At 42.7% G+C, this 21801-nt stretch overlaps 1 protein-coding gene across 1 annotated transcript; it reads right to left on the minus strand.

The window, feature by feature from the left end:
• Positions 1–370: 370 nt before the first annotated feature.
• LOC133018426 (uncharacterized) lies at positions 371–7453 on the minus strand. Its single transcript, XM_061084792.1, has 3 exons — positions 5995–7453; positions 4214–4848; positions 371–1005 (listed from the first exon to the last, which is right to left on the minus strand). Exons 1-2 carry the CDS (start codon positions 6988–6990, stop codon positions 4327–4329), a joined length of 1518 nt encoding a protein of 505 aa, XP_060940775.1. The 5' UTR covers positions 6991–7453; the 3' UTR covers positions 371–1005; positions 4214–4326.
• Positions 7454–21801: the final 14348 nt, after the last annotated feature.

Below are 21801 nucleotides of genomic sequence, written 5' to 3' on the forward strand. Positions count from 1 at the left end.
ATACCGAGGGCAAACTTATTGCATGCTATATATGAATACTACAGTTATCGTAGAGCTACTGGCGAGGGATGCATTTTGCTCTTGTTTAATGGTGGATGTATTGTAGTGGTTCCCAGAGGGAGGCGCTGCACTCTGATGGAAGCCGGGCCCTTTGAGAGCAGAGTGGTGAAAGTCTCAGACAAGATTTAAACAAACACTGACACAGACGCTGGCTCGACCGGCCCGGGCTGCGAGCAGCGAGCGAGCCCCTCTGACAGAATAAGGCCACGAGAGATCAGACACTGCCATCTCCAGACCAGACCAGAGAAGTATTCCTGATTCCACTTTAACTTCTGCTCCACACAAAGGACGAACAAATCATTTGTCAGAGTCAGGGGTGATAAAACGCTGGCGTCATTTCCTTTATTTCTCGTTAAAATGTGGGACATCCAGCAGTCAACACAACATCTCTGGAGTTAGATAATTGAGATGTCAGATTGATTTTGTATGAGAAAAAGTGCAGAGGAATCTATAATATTGCAGTTTTAGCTCCGCTCTGCTTTTACAGCTTTCTTCTCTTGTCGCTGTTTTTCCTCTTAGGTCCTGTGACAACCACGGGAAAGACAGTCTGTAAAATATCTGTATAACAGTTTAGATGAATCTTAACACAGCATCCATTAGTATCACTAGCATCCAGACTGGTGTAAGCTGCCTGACCACAGATGTTTCTTTCTTCAATTTAACAAAAATAGTAAAAAATAAATTAACACTGGCATGAAAAGATACCCTTATGTTTCTATGGGCGGTTGCAGCAGTTCACAGTTTATCTTTATTACTCTCCACTACGTCTCCAGTTCAAAGTGAAAGCCCGAGTCGTCGGAGAGGTTCCAGCGCCACTCGTCCGTGCGGCTGCGCTCACACACTCACAGGTCGACTCCTGGGAGAGTTTTCCCTTTGGAAACATCTCCACCTTCAGGCCGTGCTCTGTTTCCATCGGCTGACAGCTCGTCTCAGCGGCATCAGCTCCTGCCGAAAACATCATAACAAGAAAAAACAGAGAGGGGGGGGTAAAAAAATAAGAATTTAAATTCAGAACTCAGCTGAACCTCCACGAGCTCCAAGTCAAGGTTGCTTCCCCCAAATCAAATACTGTGCACACAACTTCTGCTTTTTCTTTTAAACTTTCTACTTTACTGAAAGCAAGACGTTGTGTGTGTGTGTGTGTTATAATTTTGTCCGGATTAACGTGGTATCAGGGAGAAACTTAGCTGAGGGCAGAAGAACAGAATAAAAGCACATGAACACAACACGAAGAAGGACAATTAAAGATGAGAGGATAAATAAACAATTGAAAACCAATTCTTAAAAACCCAAGTTAGCCCAAATGCAACAAGATATTTTAACATAGTGAAATTTTGTTTCATTAATGTAGAGCAGTCTAACTATGGTGTTCTGAGCCATATTTAAACCATACTGGTACATCTCTTACACCAAATACTCAATGAATTAATGTAGTTGTTTGTATTGACCTTGAACACTGACCTTTTTTTTTTTTTTTTTTTGGGAGGCGGGCACTTTGTCCTTTGTTGTCCTTTGCTGTCCTTTGTTATGTCTCTATACTGTTGGTATACTGATATGTTTGTTTGTACACATTACATATGAAACTGAAAATAAAATATTTTTAAAAAAAAATAAATATGGTGTTCTGCAGAGTGTTGCATTATCGGTTGACGGCTTACTGTTGTGTTACTGTAGTGTTTTCATGTCCGTCTGTAGTGAGTCTATCAGAGGTAGTAAACTTTATTTTACTTTCTTCACCAAATTTCAGTTGATATCGCATTTAGTCGTGCATATTCACAAATAAGACTAATCAAACTGCCACAAAGTACTAATCTGTGGCTTTCGGGGCCCTGCTGGTCTAAGACTTCAGGTCACAGGTTCCAGCATCGTGGCTGATGTAAATATATCTGTCCTGGTCTCTGTCGTGACTTGTGTTTCTAGTGTCTCCCACCCTGTGTCACCAGTGTCTATGCCTCTCACTCTTCCTACACCTGCCATCCATCACCTGTCCATCAGCTCACTGACACAGCAGTGCTTAAACCCCAGGTCTTCATCACCCCTACATGTGTTTTAAATCACTGGAAAATGATTTTTACTGTAGATAATTGTGCAATCAATTCTAACAATGAGTAAATTCAACAGAGCATTTTTGTCAGTGCACTGTGTAGCTGTGTGCCTGCCTCTCCATCTGGGATGCTCACTGCTCATCTCACCACGTTCCTCCAGCTCCTTCTCCTCCATCTCTCCTCTCTGTCCTCCACCCTTCACCAGCTGGAACCCTCACTTCCTGACTCATTGTCTGCTGTACCCACAATCCTCATTCAACCGTCTTTATACTGATGTTCTGCATTTGGATTCAGCCTAACACAGACTTTATAAACTCTGCTAACTCAACATTTTAAATTCCCTCTGTTCATTTCTTCTTCTGCCAGTTTACTTTTTATGTAATCGTATATGGCAGCATATAGTTCGTTATAACAACTGCAAAGGGGTCATCAGTGTTTATTGATGGACTCATTATTAAGACTACGAACTACCTTAGGGGGAGCTAATGGAATCCAAATAGTAAAACAAAACAAATAAAAGCCTGTGTGTGTGTGTGTGTGTGTGTGTGTGTGTGTGTGTGTGTGTGTGTGTGTGTGTGTGTGTGTGTGTGTGTGTGTGTGCGTGCGTGCGTGTGTGTGTGTGTGTGTGTGTGTGCAGTTCCCTTGGGTAATGGTTTAGCTACCTCCTGTAAAACTAATAAATAATAAACCAAACACAACAGTTACTCGATTCACAACATAAACAAAGGAGTGTTTGTGTGTCTGTGTTGCTTAGCACACATTCTGTTGTGCTCTGGGTGACTAATTCGGATGATTCAGTCCTTGTCGGCAGCATTGACGCTCTGAAAGACTCTGAAAGTGAAAAGACAGGACGTCGTCTCAGAGACAAGCTCCGTTGCACTTACAGCCAATCAAAAGCCTATCTCACTAAATGAATGAAAGCTGGAGATCAGGCACTTTTCTCCCGGCTGCCGGCGTCGACTCCGAGCTGCAGCGCCGCCGCTGCGTCTCTGCTGCAGCAGGACGTGGCGAGGAGCTGCTCTGCTGTGCGGAGGTGCTCCTGTTTATATGGACGTCACATATATACCAGGAGTTTGCCTCACTCCGTTCTGGCACGTGGCCAGGGGGATTTTATGATTAAAACCAGATTGTGCTTGCCCAACTCTGAGAGGCCAGAAAAATAGATTGCAGTAACGCATACTCTGCACAAGAGGGAAGTACAGAAACATGCAGCCTCTGCAGCATCTGCAAAGGTGGACTTGTTTTTTAAGGGGGAATACTACGTATCATGCATGTGTTGTTTAAATGTTCCTATTGTGCTGCAGGGAGTTTTTCACAGATGTCATCTTGTTATTAATTCTAGTTCCATCAGTAATGATACTTCTGAGTGTGGCATCAGAAGAAAGGTTCGATTTCTCGTCATCGCCCTCCAACAGTAAATTATGCCAATTGTGAGTCAGAGCTTTGATCATCCTGTAAACATAATGACTCCTCTTTTGTGTCACATAATTGGAGTCAAGTGACTCGAGGGTCTCGCTGTGCCAATAAACCACTGAGCTTCTGCCAAATCTCAGAAAAGTCAAAGATATGGTAAGATGACTAAGATACACTGTAAAACAAAACAAGTCAGAATGATCTTCTTCTGAGTTTTAGGAACTAGAATGATACATGTTTTATAGATAGATGGTCTTAAAATATGCAATAAAGTATGTTTAGTCCTGGAATGTTATCACCTCAAAATATTCGTTTCACTTCCAGGCTGATCGTCAATGACGTCTAAAATAAACGGAACTTCAAAAAAGGGCTTCCTTCTCCTTTCACTTGCCGGGACAGGCTCATTTAGCAGTGTAGTGAAGACTGGGAAATCATGTGACATCAACAAAAGCAGACACATCCCCCTTTCCCCCCCACCCCCTTTCTGCCGCCGCCCACACACACACGCATACATCAAACACTCAATAAACCCTTTTTTGTAACTGGGAGGAACGCTGCAATTCATTTACTGACTTTGAAAACCACGCTGCCAGTAAACACGGCGAACGTCATCAGCTGCGAGCGCCGACGCAAACATCAACACTGTGAAAGTAGTGAGAGAGAAAAATAAACATCCTCTTGTTATCTGAGCTCACCATGAGTTGTTCCCCTGCCTGGTCCCTTCTGACCGACCACTCGCTGCAGCAGGGTCTCATGTTTCAAGCCCCCCTTGGCACCGGGGCAGACCACCACCAGCCCCCAACCCCCTTCACACCATGCTGGTGCTCTGGCGGCCCTTCGCGAGGTAGGCAGGGGTCCTCGCCGGTTTGGGAGGCGGGTACGGGCCCTTGCCGCACCGCCCGTTTTGCGGGTAAGGTGGAGGCTTCTGAGTTTTTGAACTGGAGGTGCTGTTCCCAATGACGACCTTGGGGTCCAGAGTCTGTGGGTGGGGCTGTGGGGGAGTATGGGGGTGCAGGTGAGGCGGGTGGCCGTTCACCCGCGGCCTCTCGTGGTTGGCGTCCTTACTGTGGCTGGGTCTGGTGAAGCGGCTGGTTTTAACCACAGCTGCCATGTGGACGGGGGAGGGAGAGTTAGTCCTTAAGATGATTCGCTCCTCGTGGACGTTTGGCGACGCCAGGATTGCAGCCGGCTTGTGATTGGACAGCGGCGCCGCCCTGGTGTCACCGCCATGAGCCGAGCTGTCGGAGTTATTGGACGGCCCCTGAATGCTGCAGGGCGCCTCCTCGCTGAGGTCAATACTGGCGGTGAGACGATCAATCTGCTGGACCACCTGAATGATAATAAAGAAGGTCAATACGTGTCCAAACTGCAGTGATGGAAAATAACTGAGGACATTCTGTACTGTTGAATCTGTACTTGTGTACAGTTCTCAAGTTAGTTACCTAAACTTTATTTACATTTAGTGTCACTTTATTCTCCACTTTATTCCAGAAGGAAATTCTTAATTGAATGAAAAAGAGTTAACATGGAACACAATGATAAAGTGCAGAAAATTGTTGAGATTAAACATGTGGTTCCAGCAGATTTTGTGAAGCAGGACTTTCTTATATCTTCCCTCCCTCATCCCATGACCTCTCATCTGTCAGGTGACACGTTGGGATGAAGCTGTTGGACTAAACCAAACAGTATGAGGGGCTGATTTCAAGATACAAGTCCTCCTCTTCCTCTTGATACTTGAGGTACATTAAGCTCATAAATCCTCTGTTACTTTACTTAAGTATGATTTTACTGCAAGATTTTACCCGTAAATTGAGTTTTCCTTTTCCAACACCACTGCCAAACGGTATTTACAACCACAAGCTCTGACTGTGCTAAAACTGAAGTCAAAATCAGCAGCTCAACCGAACCTTTTCAGACCGAAGCTGTTTTTAGATGTGCTTTGTTTTGAAACTGTCTAAATGCACAATCACCGTGATGATTTTACTTTTAAATGTATATTCGCCTCCCACAGATGCATTCAGTGGTGAATCGATGCTATTCCACAGCTTCATGCAAAATGGACACTGGAAGAGCAAGGCATAATTCAGTAACAGTCTCCAGCCAGGCTTTTTAATGCGCTGGTCGGGAGACTGCCAACTTCAGGCAGCGTTCTGCAAAAGGTCAGAGCAAATCGTTCTCAATCGCTGCTTGGGTAAGAGACCGTGAGTCACAAACAATGCAGTCAGCAAGTACACACACACACACACACAACCTGTTTCAGTCTCATGCTCACACAGACACACAACCTGTGTCCAACCGATCTGCACTGTGACTCTTTTGTTAGCATCGCGGCTTAATCGCTTTAAACGTGACGATATCCAGGGGAGCCTCTGTGAAAGGTTGGGACATCTGCACCTGACACCGGCCATCGTGGTCAAACACCCGATTTACATCTATTCAACAAACAGAATGACAGGATAACAACGGAGCCTCCTACCTCTCTCATCTCCACGTGAACTTGCTTCAAACCTCCCAACACACCCTCCAGATCTGTCACCACTTGCCGGATCTGATCCCTCACCGAGTCCTCCCTGCTCTTTGGCTTCACCACCTCAGCAGCCCGGTGCTGGTGGTCGACGGTGGGTGTTGGGTTTGAGGTTTCCGCACTGCTGATGCCAGAGAGAGGGATGCAGGGCCCCTTCCGTTTGCTTTGGTTCAAGTGTTTTTGCGGGACTTCAGTGGGGAAGAACCCTTTGTGGGAGCCACTGCGTCCGTTGTAACCTTCCTCTGATCCACCCCTGTGTTTGCCCCAGTCCTGATGGATATCTCTTTCCTGCCCTCCCTCGAAAAGCCCTGGCCTCGGTCCACAGTGGCCATTTGGCACGGGTACATGACCCGGAGGGGAACAGTGATGGCTCTCCTGGGTGCGTTCACATCCTTCCTCTCCCTCGTCCACGCACACATACCTGACTGTCCTCCTGTGTCTGTATCCTTGACCTTTGACCTGAAGATGAGGAAGAGGGTGTGGCGTCCCGGCCTTGAAGGTGTGCGCCCTGGTGTCACCCTGCGCCACACAGCCACACTGTTCTCTGACAGGCGGGTAGTGTCTCACCCCAGACTCCAGTGCGTAGCTCCACTGGGCAGGGTTCAACTCCCAGGGGCACACTAGGCTCAAGTCGTCTGAATGAGTGCACGGGCCGGGCCCGGCGAACACAGGCCTCCTCTGTGGGCTGCGGTGACCGCTTCGCTCTCCCCTGTCCACCAAGAAACCTCTGCCTCCTACGTCTTTAACCCGAGGAGCCGGGACGTCTCTCCTGCAGTCCGGAGATGGGTGGTCCGGCTGTCTGGCTGATGCTGGTTGGTATCCCGGCCCACCGTGATGGCCGTACGGCTGCTCGTGGTGGACACAGTGCTGGCAGGGGCAGGGGGCCGGGGTGCCCTTGTGCTGAAGAAATCGATGGTGTCCCGCTGTCTGTGCGTTTTCTGTGTACATGTCCAAAGGAGTCCAGAGGATTGTGTGGAAAAGGCGTCAGAAAAACAACTGGTTTCCTCCGCTCCCTGCTCTCTCCAGCCCAGTCATTCACTCCCCCTGTTTTCCTCATCTGCGCCTTCCCACAAGAAAACTTTTTCTTCAGCTCTTTTTTCCTTTTTTCTTTCTCTCTACCCAAGACTTCTCCCTCCCCTTCCTTCCTGTCTGTTGTTTCCCTTCTCCTTCTCCTTCTCCTTCTCCTTCTCCTTCTCCTTCTCCTTCTCCTTCTCCTTCTCCTTCTCCTTCTCCGTTTCCTTCTCCTTCTCCTTCTGCTGCTTCTCCTCTCCTTCAGTTGTTAATCTCTGCTACAGCTCTTTTCCTTCCCTGGACAACCGCTCTCCTACTTATCCCAACTTTTTCTTACTCCTTCTTCTTCCTCACCCTGTAGCCCTCTCTCCTACACTGGGCCCCTCTCCCTCCCTCTCTCTGTCTGTCTCTCTACCTCTCCCGCCTCGTTGTTCTATCTCATTTGCTGCTGCAGGCTTCTACTCTCTCTCTCTCTCTCTCTCTCTCTCTCTCTCTCTCTCTCTCTCTCTCCCTCTCTCTCTCTCTCTCTCTCTCTGGCTGTGTATTTCCCGTTTCCTCCCCTCCCCTCCCCTGCTCTCCTCTTTTCCTCCACCTCTTACTCTGCCTCTTGCCTCTGGTTTATTCCCTCACATACTCGGCAGTACCTGGATCTGTGAGCTCCTTCTGCCTCCACCACCTGAGGTTCCAGGCTCCTCCGGTCAGGGACTCCATGCAGGACTTCAGTCTCTCAGATAGTGTGCGAAGTGGCTCATTAGCCCAAACTAAAGCCTTTGCACTCTGCAATTAAACACTGTCTGGGACTCCGTGGCCAGAGCCCGAGAGAGGAGGGGAGGAGAGGGGAGGAGAGACGCACCGGGGGAGGTGGGGTTTCTAGCAGCCCTCTGAGTCAAGGAGACAGAGCCACTGCTTTTGTACGAGAGGAACACTTCCATGCTTCTGAGTCGCCTTCATTTTTCTACCTCTCTCTCCACCAATTCATCCCATCTCTTCCACTCCTGCCATTGTCTCAGATAAAGTGATGTAACCTCAACAGCTGAGCAAAGCTTGGTCACCATAGTAGCTCTGATTATAGGAAATTAAGCCTCCTGCCATATAATAGCTGTTTGTGTGCTGTCAGAAATGTCAAGCTATGCGTTAAAGCCATGTTGGACTGAGCATCCATTTCATTACAAATCTCCCCTATACATAACTATAATCTCTACATGAATGGGACAAAAAAAAACTCCCTCACACAAACAGTAAAACAGGATATGCAATCGAGCTCCCCCCCCACGTCTAAAATAGCATGAGGCGTTTATGTTGCGGCTCAGCGACAGAGGACATCCAGGCGTTTATTTTCAAAGAAAGCTTTGAAAACAATGTGTTGTACAAAAATCAAAATAAATAAACTACTGGGAATCACAACATAGGAAGATAAAGAGGGTTTATGCATCCCAGCAGGAGGATGAGCAGCAGTCCAGTCACAGCTGCTGGGAAACACTGCTGCTGTATAGATGAAACAAAACTGCAGAGACTACACAAAACACATATAGTAGATATTCTCACAGGAGAGGGATGTGAATCTATATAAAACAGGGATGATAATCAGTAGTTAGTAAGTAAGCAAAGTTTTCAGGCAGCAAATCTCCAGTGACTGATTTGTTTGGCCTCTTTGAAGAAGTGAAAAACGAGCTGTGAAAATAAGTAGTTGGCCACATGCAAACACATGCAGCGGTTACATGGCAACATGATTATTCATTTGCAGTTCTGCTTCTGCTCATCTGGCAACAATCCAACTGACATCGTCTCAAACAGGAAATATCTGATACACACCCTCAATAGATCCTGAGCCAATCTCAGCTGTCAATCATTTGAATATCGTCTTATAAGTAATTAAACCAAACTTACTGGTAAAATGAACACATGCACACACATCCTAGTGAACTGAGGAACTACCAGAAATGAAACTGAAACTGTCTCAGAGAAAGATGTATTTGACTTGGACCTTTTAGTTTGGTCTATGTCCCAGCTGCTAATATGGAGGAGGCAGGTTTTATGGCCTAAATCAGCAGGTGGCGCTCTTGTCACTTTAGCTTCACTTTTGGCGAGTTTTCATGGCATCCATCTTTACTTTCTGTTTATAGTTTGAACCTAAACTGTAAATTCCTGTGCCCTGGAGTCAAAAGAAGAAGCTGAAAGGTCGTAAAACATTCCACCAAAGTGCAGAGTCAGGTGATTTTTCTTTGTGAGCTCAAGAACAATCCCACAAGTCATTTGATCAAATGTTAATGTAAAAATATTGATCATAACAGCTTTAAAATCAAGAATACTGTTGTCAGTTAATCTGTAAATGAAATACTTGAGAAATCAAATTACGTCAATTATGAAAATCCAGTTCTGCTCACACTGACATAATGAACCAAGAGAAAGAGGCAGATACCAAATAGAAAAACCTTCCTATCATCTCTCAGCACTTTGATATTGTCCAACCCTAGAGTACAATAGTTTAATCGATGTTAGTACTCTGCTGTTATACATATTTCATGGTCTCTTAATAAACCACCCACAATCAAATATACTGACAGGCGCTTTTAAAACTGCATCATCGTTAACTTATGAAAACTTCCACTTGTCCTTGACTTGAGCAAATTATCAGCAGAGCAGTATTTCCACCTGAGTGCGACATTTCAGGCTCTTTTCCACTCCTGAATTGAAGCACTGCACTCCAAAGCTTTGTATCTCATCCATATGCATACGATCCAGACAGAGAGTCGATAAGTGGAGACTCGGGAACACCTCAACCTGTCATCTTAATCTCAGTGTTTCTTTAATAGCGATTCCTCAGGCTCATTCTTTCGCTACCCGCTGCAGTAGAAATATCAAAAGTTGAAGATGTCATACACCCATTAATTTAGATGGGTGTAGCATGTGTGTGTCTGTGTGTTTGTGTGTGTGTGTTGCCTCAGAAAGTTCCCAGCTTGTGAGGCTCTTACATCAGATGTCTTTGTGTCGGCCTGCCCACTTCCCGCTTCGCTGCATGACTGCAGGGCAACCACAAAGTAGAGAATGGGATCCACACTTCCCCACTCGCAGCTCCGTGCTCTCACATCCTCGCCAGGGTCAAGATGACCTAATTAGAACATATGGATGATTCCAAATTAGACTATAACAGGAGCTCAGTATGGTGTCGGGGACGTGTCGTATGATTTGTGGCCTATTTACCCTCTGATGCAGCATCCCAGGATATGCAAATTGTTCCTTATGTTACTGGATTCATGCAATTTATATTGTAGGTGATATGATGGATGTTTTGTCTGTGACTTCCTCAGACTCTACAGGCACATTTTAGCGTCGTTACCCCGGCTTCCAGTGTGTTATATTGATATTAAATTAATTTCAATTAATTTTCCTGGAATTTTAACTATCATCCCTCAGTGGGTCTGCAATCATGTTAAAGTACCTTCAAGACATAGCTTTTGCAGCTGTGGTCAACTTTAAATCAGTAGTATTTAGTAGTAGTCCTTTTAAATCAATCTATAGTAACATTGCATTAGTCCTTATACGAGTTGAGCCTGTGTTTCTAGCTGAAGGTTTCTATATATTAAAAGGAGTGAGAGTCCCAATGGGCTCGTACACACATGCATTAGCGTGCATGCAGCTAGCAGAGCCTTTGTTGCATGTCAGCCCTGCTGCTCTCTCTCTCCCTGCTGTGAACTTTGAAGTAAAGGTAAAATGTCAGAAATAAAAAGGCACATATTACTTTGTCCCTTGTGCTGTAAAAGGAAATGTTGTCAGGCCACATTGTGTTTATAAATGACTCAGAGAGTTAGACAGGTAAAAATCCCCTCGGTTGCCTGAGCTATAAGAAGATATGAACAGTATGAAATGATATTGCACTCTATTTTACTTACACCACAAACATGTTGGTCAAAACCTTCTAACTTTAATTATTGAATATTTCCAAAACATAAGCAGCTATAAACATCAACCTTTTCTAAATACTACAAAATTCTGAATTTAAATCTGAACTATCTGATAAGCTAAAAAGATTCATTTTCAGCTTTTGATTTTTGACAGTTTTGGACACTCCATGTTCTATGGACCCATTTTGATTGGAAGCAAAAGAGTAATCAGATTCAACACAGCTCCTGTTTATCACTATTCAATAAAAAACAAACAAGCTTCTTAATAACCCTCCACAACAGATTCAGCAGTGCACTCTTTGAAAACACTTCACAGAAAGTTTTAAGCATTTTCAGGGTCTCGTCTTGAATCTGAAACGTGAATCATTCATGCAGCGGCTCACTTCAATGCTTTAATGTAGGCTGAATGTATAAGAAACAAGGAGCACCTGTGTGACACTGCAGCACTCCTCTGCCTTTCTCTCTCTACACCTTCTCCTGAGCCGCTGCTGCAACACTCTAATAAAGAAAATCTATGTTGCCTGAAATTTTGCATATTCATTGTACACTGAGAGGTTTAATGAGGATGAATAGTTCCTGCGTCTGCAGATGAGGTCAATCTAATTTCACTCGCAAGTTATCTCCTATTGTGTGTATTGCATTGCGATTTCCTCAGGAGCTCCCATCACCATGAAACAGACACAGCACAGTGTCCGTCCTGCTGCCTTGAAATGAGATTATAGGTTTATAATATCAAATACTGGCACGATTCATGCTTAGTCACGGAGACTCCCCCTGCAGCCAAGAATGAAGTGTGACTAAGGTGTCCGACTGAGAGTATGGAGCAGATTCAATGTTAAACTGTTAGAAACACCTTTAAGTGCCTGCTGGAGGAGACGTACGTCATCAGGGTGGACACATGGTCCATTCACACTAAAGAGGGGACTGTGTTTGAGGGACTTGTGTGGTAAAATGAACTGGAGAAACCAGAGGGGCGTATTTGTTTTTCCACTTGTTTCAGAGATGCCATTTAAAGGAGACACATGAATGCAGGGATTTAAACCCCTAAATATATATACAGTATATGCTTTGAGATAATAGTTTCCTTATTTGCTGTGTTTTTATTAGGTGTGTGACATAAATCTTTCCAAAATAGATGAACTCACTCTGAACGATATTGAAATACACCATGCACCCGAGTCCTGTCCAATAACCAGAGTCTCTCTCAGAGAACAAGAAGGAGCAGAGTCTGACCAATTATTGTGGGATTTCATGCTGTTATTGTTAAAGTTGAATTGTCCTTCTCTCTCTGTTGGGTTTTCACATGTGATTCAGGTGTTTAAATGTCCAAAGACCATTGAAGCAGAACTGAGGTGACTGGGACAAGTGAAAGTGGCCATAAAAAAACTGCAGTCAGAAGAGATTCTCCACCGTGAGATTTCCAGACTAGCGACAGCGCTGAGCCCATTTTACAGAAAACCCTGTTAGATCCAACACCCGGTGAGGTCACATCTTATATCAGTGCACGTCCTGATTTTAGGGAACACAATGGTTGCGTTGTTCCAAAGAGGATTATGAAACAATTCCTATTTCCCAAGCCAGGAAACCCAATTGCATCATGCCACAAAAAAAAAAACCTGCTGTGACATGCAAATCCAAGGATACATTTCCAGTGAGTTTTTGTGAGAAAAGGTTAAATTTGTGTTGTTGGAAAAGGGAAGTTGAGACTCGAATGCTCTAAGAGACACGAGGTTGGATATTAATAAAATCCCTGCCGTCAACTCTTTGTACAAGATTGGATAATTATTGTCACAAGAGAAGATTTACTTCCTACTTTTCATCTTCTCTGTTAGAACGAACGCTCCTTGAGACGATTCCACTTATAGTGAGTTATTATAAGCAACTGGTCTCCCAATGCATTGCGCATACTGTCAACCTGCACAAAGCTTAAAGACCTCAGGGTGCTGTAGCTAATTTGTCTTTATACCCTGAGCATCAAGGGCACCAAGCGGGAGCCTGCTGTTAAAAAAAAAGAAGCCTGAAATACAAATAACAATGGCAAAAAGCACTAATGGACGGGATAATGATGGAGTGGAGTGAGTGTTGCCTTGAGAAGCACAGCAGAGGTGGCTCGCAGGAAGCTGTTGCCATGGCTGAGAGGAAGAAAGTGGAGAAGAAATGTTTTAATCTTTCCCCTGTTGGGGTGAGATGCATCGTAGGGACATGGGGACAAGACACGGCAAAAAGCTGGTGTAAATATGATTTGATTTTTGAATGGCGATGGTGGAGGAGGGACAGATTGACGCATACTGTCTAACATGGGAGGGATGTCAGATAGTAGGGACATACAGCAGTGGATGTTTGTGGTTAAAACTACATTCAATGTGTGTTAAGTAATTCTGAGACCGGATCCACGAGAAATAGATAGTGTGGATTACGCCAAGACCCCGAAGCTGTGCCAATGTCAGATTGACAGATTGTATTGTTTCAAGGATGAACAGTGACAGTGATGAATCTGGGAGATTCTCCACTGTACAGATGCTGATGGGAATGTCAATAGTTTAGCAGGTATTTGGCATCAGCTGTTTATAAAGATGGACGACATGATGGCTCCCCGAAGGTGAAGCCTAGGGTCTCTATCAAACTCTGGAGGCTGGCTGCAGTATACGCCATAAACCCCGCCTCCTCCATGTTAGCAGATGGGACAAGGAACAAGCTAAAAAGTTAAGGTAGACATTAAAATGTTTTTCTCATAGATCGTAGGTAAGTTTGGTTGTAATCAGTTGTTTGAAGGTATATAAGTATGGTGAAACATCATGATTGAAAGCCGACACTGACATGTAATTGGTCAATTTCCTGAATTGTTATTGACTCTGGCTCCAAAATGATTTCTTCAGCGTTGGTATCCGGGATATTTTTGTCATTGATTCTGGAGGAAAGTGTAAATATCAATAGAAATACTAAAGTACTGAATACAATTTGCTTACAATTGCACTTGAGTACTTATATACCTCTCTGATAAACATACTTAGTGAAACTCTGACAAGCTTTTCAAGGACTAAGTGTGGGTTCCTTCCTCTACCTTTTATGTAAAGACTTAATGTGCAATATCAAGATTATATCATAAGTAACTTGGACGTTTCTGCATAAAACATTTTAGTTCATCTCTTATTTTAATGAAATGAGTGACAGTAGCAGATTCTCGCCCTTTGATATTTAGATATTTGCCTTTGAGGCACCAGAGTAAAGGTCAGCATCTAACTGAGAAACATTCAAGCATTCAACCGTTTATCTACAACAACTTCAGAGTATTAAAAGATCCTCGAGAAATCTTACAGAAAAATACTTCCATTTGAAACAAGTCGAAGTAGTTTGCGATTTGAGAAATACAAACCTTTGACTCTTGATGTTCATGAATCCACAGGTGGATATAAGTGTCTTTATCAAACTGTCCATTAAAAAGCTTGAAATATAATTACTCAAAATCACACTTAGCCTCATGGTGATGCTATGAAAAGTTACTTTGATTGTTATCCTCTGGGAACCACTCCATCTTATAGATATTGAGATATTTCACAGAGAACTTTCTACTGCTGGTGGAACTTGATGGAGTCACTGGGGTTCATCCTCTGGGAACCATGAATATATTTTCCTGCATGATGTTAACCAACCCTTTTTCTTTTTTGATAATTCACAACATAAACCTTGAGCTTGAAGAAAAGAAAAACCAAATGACTCATGGTTATTAGTTGTTAACCAAAGTGTTAACCAACCCATGAAGTAGATGTTGAGATATTTAACAAGATCAAGCTTGAAAACATTAAAATAAAATCTTCTACTGGTGGACCTTGAAAAAAAAGACACACCATTAGAATTCATTAGAACCATCCTCTGGGACCCATTAATATATTTTCCTGTAAAGGTGAATCAGCCCATCCAGTGTGTTTTACAAGCTACAACTTTAAAAACTTTCATCTGAAGATTGATTGAATAGGACAAGGAGTCATTAAGATGTATCTTCTAGGACGCCAGATACGTACAAACACAGTCAACATGTTACCAGCCCTGCATACATAAGGAAATAAAAAGTTATCTAACTTAGAATCCCTTTTCTTTTCTTTTATCTTTCCTTTTCTAATCGTGAATCACTGGAATATTTTCCTCTCAGCTTCTAAAAATCATATTTCTTTCTTCTGATCTGGTCACAATAGTCGTTTAAAACCCCTGAGAACAGGTTAGACACATTTTTGTACTATTAGACCATCACAAGCCAAAAATCAGGGAACCACAGTGTATCTGTTCGTTCACATGACAGAGTCGAGGATCCAGTTAATTAAAACTGATCACGTCACATCAGGGGAATCAGAGGCTCTGCGGAGACCCACCACATTAAGATTTGATAAACTCGTTCTCAGATGCCAGTGAGACATAATTACTGCACAAATCCTGCTGTAATTCACATTAAACAGAGGATTAAGGTCAGATCCCTTTTTTTAATTTGCAGCAACTTTCCAAACACATTAGCCTGCCCTTCAAGATCAGGCCCGTTCCGTTTGTTCGGAGTAATTTCTCGTGTTTGCACCCCCACCCTGAAAGAACAACAGCTGAGTCATTTATTCATCACCATTCAAAGCTCTGTGTGTCTTTCACACAGCAAAGTCAGAGTTGATGGTGAAAGCGGGAAACTGTTGAAAGTGCTGTCGAGCCTCCAGCCTTCATATTCTGAGATGAGTAGCAATGAACTCCACTTAAACTTGACAGCCGCTCACTATCTGTGGTGCTTGAATTCAGATAATGTGCGAAATACTCCAGGGAAACCAGTTAATGTCATAATCTGCATTTGCTCCGTAGTGTTTCAGATCTGCTGCAAGTGATGACTCTAAATTGGCCTCAAACAAAAACCTTTACTCTGGAAAAGATGAGCGTTTGATTTGTGGATATTTCAAGTGGCGCTCAGTGTCTTTTATTGAGTAGAAAGTAGAAATGTACAGTAGATGGCAAAGAAAATCATCTTCTGATTCACTGTACAGCCAATTGAAACTGAGACCAGTGCTTAAAAGTTCAGTGTGTAGAGTTTAGTGACATCTAGTGGTGGAGTTGCAAGTTGCAGCTGAATACCTCTCACCTCACCCTCCCCTCCATAGAGAAGACCCACTACTGATGTAAATATAACGTATTTAAATTTAAAGGACCCATTTTAGGGTAAAGGAAACAACAATTTGTACAATTTAGATGAAACACACCAGTGAAAACATCACTAGGATTATTTTAAATTCAAATTCTGCCCATAGATCCCTTTCACCTGAAGCCTACACACTAGTACTTTAAGTCATGAAACATGCCAGCACAGATCGTGGGTCATTAAAAAGGCCGGAGACCTCACTTGTAGAAAGTTTGTGGACGTGTCCTCGTGCAGCCTCTGAGTCGGAGCTGCTGCTGACGGTCAGTGAAGGCGTCAACAGGGTTTTTTAATGCTTGGTAAACAGCCATTTAAGAAAGATGGCAGTCCTGCAAGACCTCGGTTGAACCACCTCCAGGAACAGCCCGGCCTGGGAGTGTGGTTTTAACACACTGTGCTGACACTATGCTCAATCTTGGCTCCGGCTATGCGACGTCTCTTATTTTCCTAAGTGGCAGTATCTTATTTAGTGCCGCAGCTCTCATGGAGCATTGTCCTGTGAACGCTGGGGCTTTTCTTTTCGTTCCTTTAAATCACTGTCAGATCTGTGGTGAAGATCACATGAGAAACCTCTCAGGCTCAGGCCTCTGTGCATTCACTTGATTCTCAGTTCACGACGGGACTGAGACTCATGTGTGTCAGTTCAGGAAGAAAATGTTCACAATAGGAAAGAATAAGACACATTCATCATCTTGCTTTGTGTGAATGTTTTTATAAATCAAAGGCTTAATCAAACTAATTATCATTATTTGCGGCGCCATCAGGACACAGTTATGATCCACAGCATTTATGAGGGTGTGTTTATTCATAGCTGCCATTAAAACTAGCCCTGAAGTGCAAATCACACAACAGCAAATCAAAACACACAATAAAACACGACTACATTAAACTTTAACAAAAAAGGGAGGTACCAGCTATCAACAAGGATGGTTGTTGTGTTTTTTATTTGTTGTGGTGATTTTTTATGTATGCTGTTGTACTTTATTATTTGTTGATCAGTTTTGTCATTTTGTGTTATGTTTTGTGTGTTGATTTAAGTGATTTACTGTTGTGTTTTGCTAATTTGTCATTAAGTTTTGTTGTTGTGTTTAGTGATTTGTTATTGAGTTTTATGTTTTGTTGTTGTGTTTTTTTATTTGCTTTTGTGTTTTCCCATTTATCGTAGTCATTTGCACTTCACGGCTACCGTATTAAACACACAATTTTAACAGCAGAATTTGTTTAACAAAAACTCAGCAGAGACTTGCATTCAAGCGTGAGACGTTCAGCGTTTGAAAGCAGTGCAGAGTGTTTCCTCCTCTGAAGAGATCGTCCCTGGGTGATTATTTATCTACTTTTAAACTGAAACACGTCCTCTGAAGCTTCACTTCAGATTTAGTGACTATAATTACCTCCCTTGCATTTCCTGTGTGACACCGCTTGTACCGCAGAGACGAGTGGCGCAGACAACCTCACAGCTTGGTCTCCACAAGTGTCACCGACCCACACTAACCACTGGGAGGGTCAAAGGTCGGACACTCGTGTTCACAGATGTTGTTTTCCTGTCTTGTTGCAACTGGATCTCTACTGATCCTGCAGCTGCTCACAAAGGCAATGCTCTTTGTTTCCTTCGGCGTTTAAAACATTTTCTAAAGAACTGATCTTTGCACCTCAAAATAGATTGGAATTCTCATCATGATCAATAGGTGGCAGTCTCGATCTTTGAGAGTTTTGCAAGGTCACACTTACAGGAAGAGATTAGAGCTGCAAACAGTGAGTCAGGTGCATTTGACTAACTAATTACCACACAGTACATCTCAAAACACGTGTAAATCTGTCACTTGATATATAAAATATCCTTTATGATTAGAAAACAATGCTATCCCACATGAAATAGTGACGTGAACAAACTTATGATGGATGTTAGAGTGAAACAACCTTTTCTGACACAAGGGTGCTGTCCTTCATTTTCAATCTTGGCAGCTGAAAGTCTTCATTCAAGCATTTATCACCTCCAGCTTTTGATTAATGCAACAGCTCCCTCTACGGCCCATCCTCCCAGGATCCTGCAGCACATCCAAAAAACCCTCTCGCCTGAGTGCTCTCTCTCTCTCTCTCTCTCTCTCTCTCTCTCTCTCTCTCTCTCTCTCTCTCTCTCTCTCTCTCTCTCTCTCTTTCTCTGCTGCTCTCTTATATAACTTGCTCCCTCCAAAATACCCATTGGCAGTGCACCCAGCATAAGGTTGCATATCAATCCACTTCTCTCTGCATAAAGAGCGGCTCTTCACATGGCTCCAGTCCATCTCTGTGGCCTATCACACACCTCCCTGCAGAGCTGTGCCAAAGTCCTGGCCATGGCGCAAGGACGGAAAAAAGTCCTACGATTATCAACCTTTAGTCAAACTGTTAACGATAGATAGATAGATAGATAGGTAGGTAGGTAGATAGATAGATAGATAGATAGATAGATAGATAGATAGATAGATAGATAGATAGATAGATAGATAGATAGATAGATAGATAGATAGATAGATAGATAGATAGATAGATAGATAGATAGATAGATAGATAGATAGATAGATAGATAGATAGATAGATAGATAAACATACAGATAGATAGATAGATAGATAGATATACAGACAGACAGATAGATAGATAGATAGATAGATAGATAGATAGATAGATAGATAGATAGATAGATAGATAGATAGATAGATAGATAGATAGATAGATAGATAGATAGATAGATAGATAGATAGATAGATAGATAGATAGATAGATAGATAGATAGATAGATAGATAGATAGATAGACATACAGATAGATAGATAGATAGATAGATAGATAGATAGATAGATAGATAGATAGATAGATAGATAGATAGATAGATAGATAGATAGATAGATAGATAGATAGATAGATAGATAGATAGATAGATAGATAGATAGATAGATAGGTAGATAGATAGGTAGATAGATAGATAGATAGATAGATAGATAGATAGATAGATAGATAGATAGATAGATAGATAGATAGATAGATAGATAGATAGATAGATAGATAGATAGATAGATAGATAGATAGATAGATAGATAGATAGATAGATAGATAGATAGATAGATAGATAGATAGATAGATAGATAGATAGATAATTAGACATTTTTCTCCCAAGAGCAATAACGTCCGTAGAATGGCTGAAAGCAGGAATTAACACAGATATACAATTTAATAATTATAGCTACGACTGCCCTGCAACAGAACCACATCAATCAATCTGCATAGTACGACACAGCTTTAGAGATCGGGCTCAAATGATTGAATGATCAGAGACTTGTTGGACGTCTGCAGCCAAAGCGCAGTTTACCTTCAAACTCCTCCATCCACATAATGGACAATCAGGCCTGTCGGAGCCAGCTAGCCCATTAGCCCGGGCTAATGCATCCAGGACTCCCCGCCATGCGCTGCCCATCACTCTCGACCGGATCCGGTTTCACACAGGAGCCGCCTCATCTCTTTGTGCCGGGGGAAACTTTCCTCCAAAACAACAACCCTTGGGGGGGGAAAAACAGTTGAGGTAATTTAAAGGTCCGGGAGTATCTGGAAAAATAATTAACATTTCCAGGTTTTCACAAGACAGACATATTCTCAGAAGAACAAGCTGCAACAACCTGTAAAATGTAGAACTTGTGTAATGTGCGTGTACAGCAACACGTATCGGATTCCGGTTTCAAAGTGTAAAGTGGATATTGGCTCAATCAGAGGGTGAAATTGTTTTTGACCAGGCCTGTGATCTTGGGTTTCACAGCTCTGCCTTGCTAAATGGACCGGGTGCATTAGGGGCCAGAGAGGAGCGGGCTGCAGAGTGCTCTTAAAAGGCAGAGGAGGAAAACAACAACTCCAGAGACAGCCTCCCTGCTCCTTTCTCTGTTTTTCAGCTGCGGAGGGACAGTGACATGTAGCAACCATGTATGGACGTGCGGCGTGTCAGGTTTCTGCCGTCAAATCAAAACAAGCCTCCTGATGGAGAGAGGGGACGAATGGATACGGAGGGTATGGTGACTGACACGAGGGTCCTGATGTGATGGAGGGTGAAAGTTTTCCATTCGCTCTTCTTTGTAACAAGTGGATAGAGTTTACAAGTTTTTCTTCTAATGGGCTTAGAATACCAGGGGAGCGGTGCTTGGACAAACAAAAGGAGAGAGCAAGAGTCAATTTCTGTGATCAGATTTATTTGGTGAAATATCTCATAACGCAAAAAGGAATGTGAGATGTTTTAATCTGTTTTTGCATTTTGAATTTTCGTTGCACCGGCTATAGCTAAGTTTGCCTTAAGTTAACTTTCCTTCTCTCCTTTAGTTAAATACTTGATATAAATAAACAACTTATTAGGTTACTTTGGCAAACTTCATAGCAAATAGCTGCTTATTTAAACATCCATCAATCATCTGGAGTTTTGATGACTGCAGGGTCAATGTTCATTCCTTTCAACTCTGTTTTTGGTCTCCACCAACTCGTGAGGGGACGATCCTGCTCTTTAGCTCGTCTGTGTTCACAAACAAGTTGCTAACTTTGTCTTTCTGCTGTTTGGTGCATACCAAGTGTTGCACAGTGGGTTTTTAGAGCTTTTTAAATGAAAGCAGCTGCCGGCTGTGGCAGAAAACTATGCAAAGAGCGGTGGGAGTGAACCAAAACAATAACGCTGTCGACCAAAACAAAGACTACTACGACATTAAGTTGAGCTGTGAGAAACGCAAGAGATTGGATATAATTTCAGTTTTATCATTACACTTTTCATATAGCCTGTTTAAAGGACTCATGAACTGTATTATATACTTTTCAGAGGTTCAAGAATGAACACCCAAAGAATTTTCTTGTCTTCTTTGTCTGATTTAAAAGTTGCCACTCATAACTTCTTTCACACAAGTAAAAAGGTATTAAAGTTGGGTACCAGTGTGTTACTGCAGTGTAGAGTATTACTTATCGTGTATGATTTACGATCCCCGCGTTTGATCAAAGCTCTCACTTTGAAATAAAAATGAAACAAAAAGATACAAGAGATAAGAAAACATACTTTAAAGATGAGGTTACGTTTGATATTTTACAAACATATCTCCGGAATAATTGAGGGGATTGATCAGGTATTCAGGTTGCTTGGTTTTTGACTGTTCTTCTCAAATTTCTCTATTTAAGCATTGTGGTAATTTCTCTGATTTACATCCCAGCTCTCTCCCTTAATCTCTTTTCTTTTTGACAAAACCGCTCCATTTGTGTTAGAAACTAGCTTTTTTCGTGAATGTTTTTGTCGATGTGCTCTGTTAAATCTGACACCTACTGCACTTCTGTCAGCCCCCAGGTTTCTGTCAGGTTTCTGCAGTTGTTCCCACTTGTTAAAATAGTTTTTTGGAAGTTTTTTAGTCGAGGGGTTATAGGGACAGAGCATGTCACACCTTGTTTAACCCTATGAGGCAGATTATGTGATAATAAATTGGACTGAATGATTGAAAACCTTTATCACTTTGTATTTCCTCACACCCTGAAACAATTACACATCCTGTCCATTTCAACACAACCTTTTCACTCCTTTATATTTCACTCTGTTCCTCCCCCACACCCCCCCTCCATAATAACAATGACGCATCACGCTGGAGCAAACATGCCACCAGCGGAGTGTGTAAATTCCACACCTGTCCGATTATCCTCCTCCCTTCT

This window comes from Limanda limanda, chromosome 13, assembly GCF_963576545.1.
Source record: "Limanda limanda chromosome 13, fLimLim1.1, whole genome shotgun sequence".
NCBI lineage: Eukaryota > Metazoa > Chordata > Actinopteri > Pleuronectiformes > Pleuronectidae > Limanda > Limanda limanda.